Source organism: Prunus mume, linkage group LG5, assembly GCF_029339155.1.
Source record: "Prunus mume cultivar Tortuosa linkage group LG5, ASM2933915v1, whole genome shotgun sequence".
NCBI classification, from domain to species: Eukaryota; Viridiplantae; Streptophyta; class Magnoliopsida; order Rosales; family Rosaceae; genus Prunus; species Prunus mume.
The window spans coordinates 28,252,971-28,268,815 of NC_142702.1; the positions used below are offsets into that span (position 1 = coordinate 28,252,971).

The 15,845-nt window shown below is 37.8% G+C and overlaps 3 protein-coding genes across 7 annotated transcripts; all 3 read left to right on the plus strand.

The window, feature by feature from the left end:
* The first annotated feature begins 243 nt into the window (after nt 1–243).
* Nucleotides 244–5,812, plus strand: PRH75 (DEAD box RNA helicase (PRH75)). Its single transcript, XM_008236118.3, has 14 exons — nt 244–881; nt 1,056–1,190; nt 1,280–1,420; nt 1,517–1,628; nt 2,070–2,140; nt 2,293–2,447; nt 2,562–2,673; nt 2,850–2,951; nt 3,029–3,089; nt 3,188–3,356; nt 3,431–3,527; nt 3,644–3,738; nt 4,829–4,962; nt 5,163–5,812. Exons 1-14 carry the CDS (start codon nt 408–410, stop codon nt 5,372–5,374), a joined length of 2,070 nt encoding a protein of 689 aa, XP_008234340.2. The 5' UTR covers nt 244–407; the 3' UTR covers nt 5,375–5,812.
* A 345-nt stretch (nt 5,813–6,157) lies between these two features.
* On the plus strand, nt 6,158–9,435 carry LOC103333298 (Peptidase family M48 family protein). Its single transcript, XM_008236115.3, has 3 exons — nt 6,158–7,289; nt 7,405–7,553; nt 8,911–9,435. The coding sequence occupies exons 1-3, from the start codon at nt 6,348–6,350 to the stop codon at nt 9,158–9,160; spliced, it is 1,341 nt and encodes a 446-aa protein (XP_008234337.2). The 5' UTR covers nt 6,158–6,347; the 3' UTR covers nt 9,161–9,435.
* Nucleotides 9,436–10,560: 1,125 nt separating this feature from the next.
* LOC103333296 (cytochrome P450 704C1-like) lies at nt 10,561–15,794 on the plus strand. Of its 5 annotated transcripts, none has more exons than XM_016794392.2 (9): nt 10,561–10,712; nt 11,012–11,146; nt 11,271–11,419; nt 13,717–13,769; nt 13,967–14,154; nt 14,231–14,521; nt 14,622–14,942; nt 15,051–15,254; nt 15,366–15,794. In XM_016794392.2, the coding sequence occupies exons 2-9, from the start codon at nt 11,030–11,032 to the stop codon at nt 15,570–15,572; spliced, it is 1,530 nt and encodes a 509-aa protein (XP_016649878.2). In that variant the 5' UTR covers nt 10,561–10,712; nt 11,012–11,029; the 3' UTR covers nt 15,573–15,794. The 5 variants fall into 5 exon arrangements, with proteins under 5 accessions (XP_016649878.2, XP_088909717.1, XP_088909716.1 ...); XM_089053591.1 differs by having other exon boundaries at nt 10,698–10,712; nt 11,071–11,146; XM_089053590.1 differs by lacking the exons at nt 10,561–10,712; nt 11,012–11,146; nt 11,271–11,419 and adding an exon at nt 13,201–13,279 and having other exon boundaries at nt 13,939–14,154.
* Nucleotides 15,795–15,845: the final 51 nt, after the last annotated feature.

Below are 15,845 nucleotides of genomic sequence, written 5' to 3' on the forward strand. Positions count from 1 at the left end.
AGTTATTAGTCGTTTGAGCAATTCTCTTTTAAAAGCCAAAAAACAATATTGGGATGCCACGTTTTGTTTGTGTGCTGTGCATTGACCGGGCTACCTTCTTTTGCCGTACGCTAGATATTTTACAACTGACGAGCACATGGAAATCCAACGGTAGGAAACCAAAATTCGTAGCGGTACATGATCTAACGGCCCAAGAAGCCTTCACCGCTACAACCATAAAAGCCGCGAAACCCTAATTTGTTTTCTCCTCTCTCATTCTCCTGCTAACGCACCTCACTGCCACAACTTTCTGTAGCAGGAGAAACCCGAAACCCCTACAGCTCCGCCTCTTTCTCGTTTGTTATCTCCCTCTTTCTGTCTCTCTATTTACACAGACGTATACACACGTTTTCTCTCCTTAAAACGTCATGCCTTCGTTAGATATATCTGATTATCTACTCGCCGAGACCACTCCAAAGGAGAAAAAGGAGAAGAAGATGAAAAAGTCGAAAAGCGAAACCCTAGAAGCCGACTCTCCAACTACTGAGAAGAAGGCGAAGAAAGAGTCGAAGCTCAAAAAGCGTAAGGCTTTGGATGTCGAAGCCGACGAAGATAGGAGCGATACTAGCTCGGAGCTCGGCGAGGCCGTGAATGCCAAGTCCAAAAGCGAGGAGAAGACCAAGAAGAAGTCGAAGAAAGCCAAGGTGGAACAAGAGGAGCCCAAGATTGAGGAGAAAAAGGCTGAAGAGGATCCTAATGCGGTCTCGCGGTTTCGGATTTCCGAGCCGTTGAAGGCCAAATTGAAGGAGAAGGGGATTGAGTCCTTGTTTTCCATTCAGGCCATGACCTTCGATACCATTTTGGATGGTTCTGATTTGGTGGGTCGGGCGCGCACTGGCCAGGTAATTTAATTTACTAGTAAGGGCAGATTTTTTTTTCTTCCATTGTATTGTGGTTTGTTTATTTGGATTGAAATATATTTTCCGGTAGAATTGGATTGAAATACTTACCTTGTTAATGAGTTTAGTTTTCATTCAATTTCTAAATTGTATACTTATTGTTTTGCAATATTGCAGGGTAAAACTCTGGCTTTTGTGTTGCCCATTTTGGAGTCTTTAATAAATGGCCCTGCAAAAGCATTTAGAAAGACTGGGTATGGTAGAGCTCCAACTGTTATCGTACTTTTGCCCACTAGGGAACTAGCGAAACAGGTATTTTTAATTTACCCGGACCTAATGCTTGCAAGTTGCAATGTTGTTGCTTTGAGAGTATTCACTTTGACAATTTTTGGTTCATTCAGGTTTTTGCCGACTTTGAGTTTTATGGTGGTGCTATGGGGTTAGCAGCATGTTGTGTATACGGTGGATCTCCCTACCAGCCTCAAGAATATAAGTTGAAGAGAGGGGTTGATATTGTTATTGGAACACCCGGACGTATAAAGGTATTGGCTATTGTCCATCATAGTTGAGTTCTTGTGCTAGCTCTGGCACTTTGTGGTATGCTTGTAATTTTAAATTACTTTTTTGGAAATTTGTAGGATCATATAGAGAAGGGAAATATCGACTTAAGTACCTTGAAGTTCCGGGTCCTTGATGAGGCTGATGAAATGCTGAGGATGGGGTTTGTTGATGATGTTGAACTCATTCTAGGTATGTGTTTGCAGTAATGTCAACATCCGTTTTTGGTAGCATGTTTGATTATTTCTGTGACTGCTGCATATATTCCATTTAGTATTTTGTATCCATGTTTGTGGTTAGTGCAAATTATTTAAAATTGTATTTGTCCATTTGAAACATGGGATTATCTTATCTTTGTGTTTTGCAAAGACTTCTCTTGCTATTTGACTGCTGTCAAATCATGTTCTTTTGACATTAGACTGTCAAAGTTTCTTTCGTTGACGGGGGATAAATGGATTTTCAAAATTTTCTACGAGGTTACTTTTTCGTGCAAAATTTATTTGTCAAAGTCAAACTATGTTGCAGCTAAACATTTTCAAAATGCTATGATCTGTGTTCTGTGTCGCTACTCTTTAATTTGGTTGGTGGTAAGAATTTTAAATGGCAATTAATATCTCTTCGTTGGATTTGCAGGAAAGGTGGGGGATGTAAGTAAAGTTCAAACGCTTCTCTTCAGTGCAACTTTGCCGGATTGGGTGAAAGGCGTAAGTATCTTAACTGAGATCCTGAATTTGGATGTTCTGAATTCAGTTTGTATACCTGAAACTTGTTTTGGTTATAGCTGGATTTTGTTCTGACATTAGACCGTTCCTCCATCTTTGGCACATGAATGATACTTTACTTTTCTTGTTTTCAGATTTCTTCTAGGTTTCTTAAACCAAATAAGAAAACTGCTGATCTGGTTGGTAATGAAAAAATGAAGGCCAGTCATAATGTTAGGCATATTGTTCTTCCTTGCTCCAGTTCAGCAAGATCACAACTTATTCCTGATATCATTCGTTGTTATAGCAGGTTGGTTTTTTTTTCTTTTTCTAGGGAACAATAACATATGCTTTCTATTTTTAGTTTTGGGTAAATTGTTTGTAAATCTTTTTTCATGTACTGAAATGTATGTTTCTGACTCAGTGGAGGCCGCACAATCATTTTCACTGAGACTAAGGAAGCTGCTTCTGAACTTGCTGGGTTGCTGCCTGGAGCACGTGCTTTGCATGGGGACATACAGCAGGGTCAACGCGAGGTAAGTTGTTTAAGTACACGTTTTTTTTCCCCTTGTGTCTGTTCTATTTTACTGAATTATGTAATTTCAAGGTTCTTTCCTTTGACATTAACATTTCTTTTTCGAATAAAGCTAAATATTTTTGTTTTTCTAATCCGAGAATCTATTTTTTCCTTTCTGTGGTCTGGTACTTTCAGGTCACGCTTTCTGGTTTCAGGTCTGGCAAGTTTATGACATTAGTGGCCACAAATGTGGCAGCGCGTGGATTGGATATCAATGATGTTCAATTAATTATCCAGGTTTGTCTCTGTGCATATTGGTAAGCTTTGTAATATTTATCAATCTCAGATATTTACTTTTAATGTTTATTTTTCAGTGTGAACCTCCACGTGATGTAGAAGACTATATCCATCGATCTGGACGCACTGGCAGAGCAGGTAAATCTTGAAAATTTTGGTATTTCTTGTTTTCTTGTATTCTATTATTTAATGGCTGTACTTTTATGTGGTACTTAGCGGTGTGTCCATATTTTCAGGCAATAGTGGAGTTGCTGTAATGCTTTATGATCCCAGAAGGTCAAATGTTTCAAAAATCGAAAGAGAGTCGGGGGTGAAATTCGAACACATAACTGCTCCTAAGCCAGTTGATGTTGCCAAAGCAGTAGGTCAGGATGCAGCAGAAATGATAACCCGAATCTCTGATAGGTATAGTTGAGATTGCGATGCTTGTAACACTTTGATGTGATCAGGTTCATATTTTAATACTTTTTTAATTTCAGTGTAATACCCGCTTTCAAGTCTGTTGCCGAGGAGCTACTTAAGACCTCTGAACTATCTGCCGTAGAACTACTGGCAAAAGCACTTGCTAAGGCTGCTGTGAGCTTTTCTATTTCTTCCTTATTTGATGTGCTTTTTTATTTAAAAATAAAATGTCATTGTATTTCATGTTCTTTATTTATCAGCTTATAAGTTGTTTATTGTATTGTGTGCAGGGCTACACTGAGATAAAGAAGAGATCACTTCTATCCTCTATGGAGAACCATGTCACAGTACTCCTTGAGGCTGGAAAACCTATTTATTCACCGTCGTAAGCACTTTTCACTTTTTGTCTTGTGTTTTAATTTTATGTCTCATGCATAATTACTAAAAGAAGGATATGCACTCTCCGCTGTCCTGTTCTTCTGTTTTAGTTTCACATGTGGATACAAGTACTTGCTAATGTTGATTATCGGAATGGGAGTCACATTGTGATTTTTCATTCTACCATATCATGAATGGTTTAATATACAAGTATCTATAGTTATATCCTATGTTGCACCAATACGCCGGATTTTTGGGGTATGCTCGTATCCGATATGGCGCCGATATGATACGGCACCGATACGGCATCGATACGTATCCGATACGCCATGTGGCGTATCGTAGACTTTTCTAGGATGTTGACTTTACGATACGGCTCCGATACTCCATTGATACAGTCACGATACGCTAGCGATACTGTCCTGATACGTAAATGGGTGACTTTGACGGCAACTAAAAGAGAAGAAGAAGAAGAAGAAGGAAGGAGGAGGAAGAAGGAAGAATGAAGAAGAAAAGAACTTGCGCTTGCAGCTGCTGATAATCTGCAGTTGCAGACAGTTGCTGTGCGAAGAAGAGGCGGCTAACTAGTGAAGAAGATGATGTTGGGTGCCCTAATTACAATACGCACCGTTTTAGTTGCATGTGTGGTGGCCTTTGTTAAAAAAATTGTTTTATACTTTTTTAATTCTGATGCATTCATTTGGGCCGAGCCCAAGAACTGAAACAAGTCATATATGGCCTAGAAAAACATAAGGAACTAGAAAAAAGGCCCAAATGCTAATTTTACATATATATGTTTATATTTTTATTATTTTAATAGCCGTATCGGTGCCGTACCCGTATCCTACTTTTTAGAGATTTGCCGTATCGATGTATCGTATCGTATCGTATTGCCGTACCTGTATCCGTATCGGTGCAACATAGGTTATATCTTATATTGATTTAGTTTGTGCACTTTTAGTAAAATGGTTTTTTAAAGTACTTCAGATTGCCAGTTAGAGGGTTTTCTGGTTAACCCTTCCTTTTATCTTTTTTAGTGTTGGCGTGTTAATTTGTTGATCATGTTTGACTCCTGATTTGCACCAACCTTGTTACAGTTTTGCTTATGGGGTCTTGAGGAGGTTCTTGCCTGAGGAGAAGGTTGAGTCAGTGAAGGGTATGGCGCTAACAGCTGATGGAAAAGGTGCAGTGTTTGATGTAGCAGCTGAAGATTTGGATATGTTTCTTGCTGGTATTTTTCTTTCCACATCTCAATGTGATTATCATGGGTGTTCAAAATTGGCTCGTGCATACAAATGTACCATGAACTTGCCTTATTCAATTATTTCTTTTTAGACATGGGAATTCTCGTCATGACAGATTTGTCTTGTAGTTGGTTGGTTTTCTTGTCGTGCAAGTCTGATACTTCTAGTTGTATAATCTGTATTGCAGGTCAGGAAAATGCAGCTAGTGTGAGCATAGAGGTATTGGAATCACTGCCGAATTTACAAGAAAAAGAAGCAAGGGGAGGAAGATTTGGAGGCGGTGGTGGCTTCCGTGGTGGAAGGTTTGGCAGGGGTGGTGGTTCTGATAGAAGAAATGATAGGTTTTCAAACCGATCCGGTGGTGGGAGAGGTCGCAGCAACTATGGAAACAAATGGTGAAACCTTTTATCAACGTTCCTCAACACCTAATCTGTTGTGAGCAACATAAAACAATAAAGGTTGCATTTACAATGGTTTCAAGTGGAGGGGACGAGAAGCCAGTTGATCTGATGAGTTGGGGTAGAGCATATTTTGACAATGAAAATATTCAATAGAGGGCCTTGGTTTGGCTCATTAAGGGATCATTTTTTTGTTCGTTTTGCGTATAGCCTATTATTCTGTCAACCCCTTTCTCTATTTTATTCTACAATTTTGTTCTTGTTTATTAGGTCTTAGATTGTTTTTTTTTTTTTGGTCCTTGTTACCTTTTACTAGTCGATCAGACTTTCCTTATTTCCTTTCTGCTTCTCAAGTTCGTGGAATGTAAGAACGGTTTCTAATTTGTAACTTTTTCTATTTACCAGATATAAACAAAGATGAGTGCTATGTGTTTCGGTTGTTTTGTTCTTCTCATCTTATTTCCTTCCGAGACAATTTCTTAGAACTTGTGACCTCAGATGATGGTTAAATATTTCATATAACTCGCTTTCAACTCCAAATATAATTTTTCTAATTGGAATTTTAACTTGTCAACTGAGAAGAGTTGATTTGGCACTATCTTTCTAAGACTTGGACTAGTTGGATTAATTATTACAATTTGTTTATTCAAGCTCTACTTTCTCGTACTGGGGTCCGTTGGTCCCGATTAGACCACAAAAAATTTAAAAACAAAAAAATAAATAAAAATAAAACAGCTGTGCTTGGGGCTCACGACACGTCGTCGTATACGCACCCTGTCACCGAATTTCATTTCGTTCCCCCCGATTCTTCCAGCCCTTTGGCGATAGGCAGAGTTCTTTGCTTCTTCTTCAACTTCTTCGGTTCTCGCTCTTAAACCCAGAAGAGCCAGTGATCCAAACCATATTTACTCGCTGAAATTTCAAATCGGTGTTAGAAGTTTTTTCATTTTTTTAAACTTGAGACCTTGTTCGTCATGGGATGCTACAGAAGAGCAAAGGTTGCACTCGATGCCTTTCGCGGTTTCACAGCGAAGATTGTACCCAAAGTTGTAGCTAAAGAACCCATTTCGAGAGCTTTCTCAACCGAGTCTTCCACTTTGGCCTCCAACAAAGATAAGTTTTCTGGGTTTTCTTGGTATTCTTCTCTTTCACAAAAATCAATTCCACAACTTGGATTTACCAGAAGAACACAGTACACTAGTCCCTTTCTTGATTCTGCCAAGAGATATTACTATGTCGATCGGAACAGCGTGCACCATTTTAAACCGAGAGGCCCCCGTAAGTGGTTTCAGAGTCCTAGAAACGTGTTCATTGTGGTTCTGGTGGGTTCTGGGGTTTTCATCACTGTGTATTTTGGGAATTTGGAGACTATTCCCTACACGAAGCGAACCCATTTTGTGATTTTGTCGAAAGCCTTGGAGAAGAAGATGGGAGAGTCCCAGTTTGAGCAATTGAAAGCCAGTTTCAAAGGGAAAATTTTGCCTGCTATACACCCAGACAGCGTCCGCGTAAGGTTGATTTCCAAGGATATAATTGAGGCTTTGCAGAGAGGGTTAAGGCATGAGGTGGGATGGACTGACTTGGAGTATGCCTCTGATAGATTCGAGCCGGCACATGAAGGTAGTGGGCCTGACACTTTGATGGCACTGACGGACGTTGGAGAAGAGGTGAAGAAGTGGTCCCGTGAAGATGAGATTCTTGATGATGAATGGATTCAGAAGAGTAGGAAGGCGGGTCAGGAACGAGGTACTAAAACTGCTACTTCGCATTTGGATCATCTGAATTGGGAGGTTTTGGTGGTGGATGAACCTGTTGTCAATGCATTTTGCTTGCCTGGGGGGAAGATTGTCGTCTTCACGGGGTTGCTGAAACATTTTAGAAGTGATGCTGAGATAGCTACGATCATTGGTCATGAGGTATGAAGATTTCATTGTTTGGTTTTGTTTACTTCTGTTATATGATTTGATTGGTTAATTAGTTGAACAATTGTGTGAAGATAAGATGTTAAAGTTCTTTTTTGGGTGGTGATAGGTTGGGCATGCGGTTGCTCGACATTCTGCAGAGGGCATTACAAAGAACCTGTGGTTTGCAATCCTGCAACTGATACTTTATCAGTTTGTTATGCCTGATGTTGTCAACACAATGTCCAATCTTTTCTTAAGGCTTCCTTTTTCTCGAAGGTACAGTACAGTTCATCTACTTCCTACCTTTTCAGTAATAACATCATATGATTAATTCTTGTTAGTGTTGGCTCATTCTGATGGCATTCTTGGATTGGTTGCAAACGTAGATGGCGTCTTCTTTATTTATTTCTCACTAAAGGTTTTGGCTTAGTGTTCTAGGAATGGAGTTGTTTATGGGTTAGATAATGGTATGGGTCATATTTGTTCACTAAAGGTTCTGACCTGGTTCTATTAAGATGTTTGAACATGTCAAGTCTCCCAAAAATGGTTAAAGAGCCTTGGAAAATATTTTGACAGTTTGACTTAATGTGAAAAAAGCTTTTACTATTTCAAGTTGGAGCTTCATTGTTCCAAACAATGGATTAATGCTAGTCTGGAAATGCGTTCAACATGAAATGTTTGCTATATGGATATGTGTTTACTGGTTATTTAAATATTCTGTCACTTGCTATATATAACCAAATAAACAAGACAAAAACCCATAGGTTTCCAGCAAATGGAAAAAAGGGAATTGTATTGTTACAAAGACCCTTGACACTCCGGTCACTAATGCTTCCCCGGGAAAGATGAGAGAGACTTCTTCCACTGTTCTGGTTGACCTCCAATATTACCTTACTGAACGATCCATTAGATGCACTGTGAAATGTGATTCCGTTGGGATTTTTCTTGTTGATTCTTACTGAAAGATCCATTAGATTCATCGTTATATCATTAGTGGTGAATTCTTGTTTGTTCTTATACTCTTTTATGTTTTGCCTGTAAAACTCTTGTTTTTTTTTAATATTTATTTTTAACATCAGTATTCATTTCAGTGTTTTCACTTGCTAAATGTAATTTCATCTCTTGTTTCGACCATTAGGAACTTTGTTTGGTTTCTAAAAGGATTTTCAGTGTTTTTTGGGTAAAATGAACCTCATTGCTCCTATAATATTTCACACTATGTAATGGTTTGTTTATCTGGGATTTAATTTTGGAAAATATATATAACTAAATCTTGTGGACAGATGATGTTTTGTTGGTCTGTAATTGTATCCACTGTAATATTGAGCAAAAGAAGAATAAAAATGGTATTTTTACTTACTGCAGTGGTAACATTTTCATAATCTAATGTGTATGTCGTTTTGAATGTTGTAGGATAAGTGTTTCTGGACTTACCGAATAGCTTTTTACTACCAGATCAGAGTTGTTTGGATTCATGATTGGATGTTTATATAAATTTGCTCTTTATATTTTGTTTTTCTCATCATTATTATGTCATTGTGTTTGCGTAACAGCTGATAGCTTGACACAATTATGAGCAGCACAAACATATCGTTTTCCATGTTCTAGTGCTCATGCTCTTTGTCTTGATTAGGATGGAAATTGAAGCCGATCACATTGGGCTGCTGTTGGTTGCTTCTGCAGGATATGATCCTAGAGTGGCTCCAACGGTGTACGAGAAGTTGGGCAAAATTTCCGGTGAATCTGCACTGAGAGATTATCTTTCAACCCATCCATCCGGGAAAAAGAGAGCACAGTTGCTTGCTGAAGCTAAGATAATGGAAGAAGCACTTGCCATATACCGGGATGTAAGAGCTGGACGTGGGGTTGAAGGTTTTCTTTAGGACGGTCCCGGCATTTGATCACCATGTAACTCCTAACTCCTGCCTGCCACAGTTCCATTTTTTATTTTTAACTTTTGGAGAGGATCCCTGTATCTGCATGTTTCCGGCTGCAAGATCCTTTCCAATTGAGTTTTGTCTTTGGTTTTAACTTTCAATTTCAAGTGTAAATTGGAAATTTCGGCAGCCTTAAAAATATGCACATAAATTTATGCTAAAGAGATACAAAGAAATGTGAATTATGGTGTTCTCTTTTAAAAAGTAGTATTTCTTGAGTATGTGAAGTCTTGTTGTCGAGGAATTGAATCTGTTTGGTAAGATGAATAGGAAAAACATTATTATTTGGAATTCCATAATAACTGGGTTTGTTCAGGGTGGTTGGCCAAAGGAGGTCCAGGATTAGGAGGCTATTATTAGATGATGATCACATTGACCTAGGTGTAGGATTCGGTTATTTCCACCGAACTATTAAACTCAACGCAAGTGTAGTGTGGTATTGTATAGTAAACACGATTATAATATGGATGGTGGATAACATAAATCAGCTTATTTGTTCCTCACATATAGATGAATGATAAATAAATAAATATATATATATATATATGTGTGTGTGTGTGTTTCATTCTTCCATCCCATTGCTTGGATTTGTACATAATTTTGTCTTTGTAATAACGATGATCAGTAAGTTATGCTAATAACCAGCTCTTATATCACTTCTCATTCGGCATGCCACTATGTAAGGTCGCGATCAGAGCATTAAAATGGTTGGCCAAATGAATGAGTTTTCAAAGTTTGTTGAATACATCCTCGATTCGAAACAAACTTTGCAAACTATGGCATGGACAGGATGAAATTTCTATGGGGGTGATGTTGCTAATGAATGATATTTTTTTTCTTCTATATAATTGATTTTTTTAATATTTAAATCAAAAGAAATTACAATAAAAATCTGCGTTAGATTCCTAAAATCTGTAGATCATATAAAGCTTTACAAACAACATAAAAAGGAAAATTAGAGGACCAAATGGAAGGTTGCGTTTGATCATGGTCTAGCATTGCCAATGCATATCCTACAAAGTTTGCTTTCCGATAAACATGCTGAATCAAAGTTTGCTATTGGAAGATCACCCTTTGCCAAAAATTCTATAGTGAGGGTTTTATATATGATCCTTAGGTGATGCCCTGTCTCTTAACCGGTGAATCAAATTGATTAGTTTAATCAAACGGTTAAGAAATAGGATCTCATCTAAATATCATATATGAGGCCCTCACTATAGGATGACTCTACCCTTTACTTCCATTGGGCCCAATCTTACGATCCACGATCCCTCCACACGTATTGAATAAGGAAGCCCATGTCATTGTTTTGGGTTGGGTTGCCTTGGGCCCAACCTTGGTTGCAATACCGCCGAAGAGGCGAAGATGAAATCGATAACCGTTCTCAGTCACTGAAGCCGAGGCAGAGAAATGGTGAGAGTGAAGTTGTTCACGTTTCAGATAAACGGCTTCGATGGGCATGACCGAGTTCGTATTGTCGTGCCTGAACATCTGAACTGTAAGCCTCCTATTACGACATGTTTTTATTTCGAAGAAATTAATTGTTGCTAAATTTATCTGCAATTGTTTGCGGTTGGAGGATTCTTTTCAACTGAAACTTATGCTGAAGATATAAAAACAAATGTGAAATATGGGGTTCTCTTCTCTTTTACTTTAAATTTTAATCTTTGTTTTCTGTGCTTGCTTGCTGCTTTCGACGATGCTTAAGATTTAAAACATGGGCTTCCTTTAGAAAGTTGTGTAAAGAAATATGAAATCTCGCGTCCAAATTCTAATCCCTGTTTATTTCCTGAGTAGGATAAAATTTTAAGCACCATGTTGAAGATGGGCTTCAATGCATTTTGCTTGCCTGTCAGGAAGATTGTCGTCTCCACGGAGTTGCTGAAACATTTTAGAAGTGATGCTGAGATAGCTACGATCATTGGTCATGAGGTATGAAGATTTCATTGTTTGGTTTTGTTTACTTCTTTAGCGCTGTTATATGATTTGATTGGTTAATTAGTTGAACAATTGTGTGAAGATAAGATGATAAAGTTCTCTTTCTGGGTGGTGATAGGTTGGGCATGTAGTTGCTCGACATTCTGCAGAGGGCATTACAAAGAACCTGTGGTTTGCAATCATGCAACTGATACGTTATCAGTTTGTTATGCCTGATGTTGTCAACACAATGTCCAATCTTTTCTTAAGGCTTCCTTTTTCTCAAAGGTACAGTACAGTTCATCTACTTCCTACCTTTTCAGTAATAACATCATATAATTAATTATTGTTAGTGTTGGCTGCATTCCTGGTTTGGTTGCGAACATAGATGGTGTCTTCTTCATTTATTTCTCCCTAAAGGTTTTGGCTTAGTGTACTAATTGAATACTATAGACGGCATCTTCTTTTTGAACATGACCCGAATTTTATAAAATTTCTAAAAATCCTTATTGAATACTGATGTACACCCCTTAAGTATAGGGGTCCTATTACAAGCTTTCATTCATAGTATACAATTTTTTTTTTCAGACATAAAAAAAGGAGGGTTAATAAAACAAATCAGCGTATTTATTTCTTATATTCTTCCCCTCGTATTTTCTTGGAAATTTTCGATGTCTAATGCTGCCTCTGTTAAAGGTAACCCTTTAATTGGTAATGGTATCAAAATAGGACCTCCCTCCTCCACCTACGTACCCACTGCCGTCGCCGCCTCTATATCTGCATCCTACCTACGTTCCATCTCATCTCCATATGGATGCCACACTCATAGATCCATATCATCATCATTTTATAATAATAGCCCAATTCTAGGCCTTGAGCTCAGTGAATCAAATCACTTCAAATTGATTGTTTTAAGACAAATAATGTAACATAAGTGCATACATCCTATTTAGGGCTACCATATAATGTATTTCGACGATTGGACCCTTCTATATTTTAGGTTACCCTTAACAAAAAACATTAAGTTGTTTGGTCATATAAAATGTGCAAAAATACACAGTTGGTGAGGTAAAACGGAAACATTAAATGTGGATAATCCTTGAAAGAGAATCTAAAAACTCAACTGTGTCTGCATCTCAGAAATATGATATCTTTATTTTAAGAAAAATAAGGATACTCAACCTTAGTGTCATTGTGTGTGCATATATATATATATATATATATATATATATATATATATACAGTCCCCTTCTATCGGATACTCAACCTCAGTGTCATTGTGTGTGCAAAATCAATGAATACGGTGCTTCAAGAAAGTACTAAAATTTCAATAACTCAATTGAGTGGTCAAATGATATCGGATTCAAGTGATTTTTTGTAGAGATGATCTTTGAATGAGTATCTACAAAATAGACGGTTTGGATTAGTGAAATACAATCCGGAGTGAGGCCTACAAGGGGTGTCCCTCAAATAAGCTTATTTGAGGGATCCCTCAATGGAAGCTCTCTGTAAATATATATATATATATATATATATATATATGATAAAGGGTTTCTTTTTGTCATCATCCTCAGCCATGAGTTCTGTCATAGACTTTCTTTCTACTCCTTTACCTCCCATACCAATAAGCTTATCAGTAATTTTAGCTATACTTGTGATCATATCCCATGCTAGAAGATTGAGCACTGAGGACAAAAAGAGATACCATCCTGTTGTGACAACCTTCTTAAACGTCCTGATCAACTTCTCTAGGCTGCACGATTACATGACTGAGCTTGCATGCAAACACAAAACTTACAGTCCTCTCAGCACACCCAAACTCACTCCAAGACAAAGCTAAAGGACAGTCATGCAAAGGACCAACGGTCATCTCTCTTGTGCTAACGTGTATAGATGAGATAGAGTTATAGAATATACCTTTATACCTTTTTTGTGCCCTAGCTCTGTCTAGGGTTTTTCCTTTTCTGTATAAAAGCAATAGCTCAGGAATCGTAAAGGCACGCTGGGCCATTCTGAATATATGAAATACATCTGTATCTCAACTTTCCTCTTCTGTAAAACCTTCTAAAGAACTTTCATAAGTTATGCTAACAGTTGTTATCACTTCCCCTTCTGCAACCACGTGGTCAGAGCATAAATTGGCTGTATGTAAGTCGTCATAAAGAAAACATTATTTTTTTGGATTCCATTATAACCTTGTGGGTGGCCAACGAGGCCTTGGATTATGAATTTGATGTCAGTCCACTGGGAGATAAAGTGGTGCTGTAACATTATATATATATATATATATATATATATATATGTAACAAGTGTTTCTTTCGTTCATCATCGGATGAGTATCATGGATTTTCTTCCTATTTCCTTACCTCCCATTGCAATAAGTTTAGCAGTAATTTTAGCTATACTTATGATCAGAGTCCATTTGGGTACTGAGAAGAACAAAAAGAGATACCATCCTGTTGTGGCAACCTTCTTAAACGCCCTCATCAACTTCTCTAGGCTACACGATTACATGACTGAGTTAGCATGCAAACACAAAACTTATCGGGTGCTTAACTTGTTCACAAATTTTGTTTTCACCACAGATCCTGCAAATGTGGAATATATCCTCAAAACAAACTTTGCAAACTATGGCCGGGTATGTGTTCAATTGTTCTTAAGTAACTACTATATCAATGCAATTACATATCTTGTCTTTCCTTACTTTCATTCATCTAACATATTTTATATACTAAAACTATAGAAGCAAATTAACATGCCAAAGATTTCAAACATGATTAGCTCCAAATCCTGACCTGCTGCTGCAGGGGTTGTACCTCTACAACATTTTGTCAGATGGTTTGGGTAGTGGGATCTTCGCCGTGGATGGCGAAAAATGGGTACATCTAAGGAAGATAGCACGCAATGAATTATCAACCAAAGCAGTGAGAGACTTCAGCGGTGCTGTTTTCAAAAGCAATGGTGTAAAACTTGCTCGGATAATTTCTGAAGCTGCAACCTCCGACCAAGCAATAGACATCCAAGTAAGCTTGCATTGCATTGTTATTTGATTTCTTCTGTAGATATTTTAATCTTGACGTTTTGTTTGTTTTTGGGAAGGATTTGTTTATGAAAGCAGCCTTAGATTCAATCGTCAAGGTTCTCCTTGGTATCGAAGTAGACACCATGTATGGGACAAATGAAGAAGCTACCCGGTTTTCCAATGCGTTTGATGTAGTAAATGAGATGACCTTGTATCGTTGCGTTGATTTCTCCTGGAAGATTAAAAAGTTGTTGGACATTGGATCGGAAGCTATGCTAAGGAAGAATTTAAAAGTGGTAGATGAGTTTGTTTATAACTTAATCAAAAGCAAGACTGAAACAGTTCCTAATTCAGGAGATGATCCACACGTGAGTTATCTCTGGCTTCCAGTTCATATCTGTTTTGTTCTAGATTAGTTGAATTAAATTATTATTATTATTATTATTAATGCAACTGAATGAGTGGCAGTTGAAGAGAAGAGACATTGTTTCAAGGCTTTTGGAATCGAGGGAGACTGATCCAAAGTACTTGAGAGACATGATCTTCAGTCTGGTTGTTGCCGGAAAAGACACAACGGCTAGCACTCTTTCATGGTTTATTTATATGATCTGCAAGCATCCTCATATACAGGAAAAGATTGCACAGGAACTTAGAGAAGCAACAAATGTGAAGGATAATTCAAGCATTGATGAGCTTGCCGACAACCTTACTGAAGAAGCCCTTGACAAAATGCAATATCTGGTTGCAGCTTTGACTGAGACAACCAGGCTCTACCCTGCAGTTCCATTGGTAATTTTATCTTTTAGCATCTGAAATCTAATGCCTGAATTTGGATCTATCCTTTATTTTTTTACTTATCAATGAACAAAGTATCAAGTTTGTGTCATGGTGTCATAGAATGCGAAGATTTGTTCATGTGACGATACTTGGCCAGATGGATTTAGTGTAAAAAAAGGGGATTTGGTGGGATATCACGCTTATGGCATGGGGAGGATGAAATTTCTATGGGGTGATGATGCGGAAGAATTTCGGCCAGAGAGATGGCTCGACGAAAATGGGGTTTTCAAGCAAGAAAGCTCTTTCAAATTCACAGCCTTCAGTGTAAGGAAAGAATGTTGAGATATCATCACTGACACATATTACACATGTTTTCTTGTTTGCTGGTGAGAAATTATTTTAATTCTGAAGAAACTTAAATTATGATTTACACAGGCCGGTCCAAGGATTTGTCTAGGGAAGGACTTTGCTCATAGAGAGACGACGATGTTTTCTGCTGTACTTGTTGGCAGCTACATATTCAAGCTGAGGGATGAGAACAAAGTGGCCAACTACAAGACCAAGATCAGCCACCATATTGAGGGAGGCCTTTATGTGCAAGCGTCTCCAAGATTTGCGCATGCAATGCAAGACCTTAAATAGATATATGTATGCCTTAAACTTCCAGTACTTTTTCTATATATTTATTGTATTACTTCTTAATTATCATAACAAAAGAAGCAGCCTATAGTTCGTTCATTACGTATTTGATGACACAAATGCGTTCGGTTGTAAGCATTATTGTTTTGCATTGCATTGGACCAACCTCATCACTATATTATGAATAATTGCTCGATCTCCAATAAAATGAATTATCTTCCCTTATGTTGTAATGATATATTTCTTTCTTTCATCTCATTGAAATCAAATGTGATA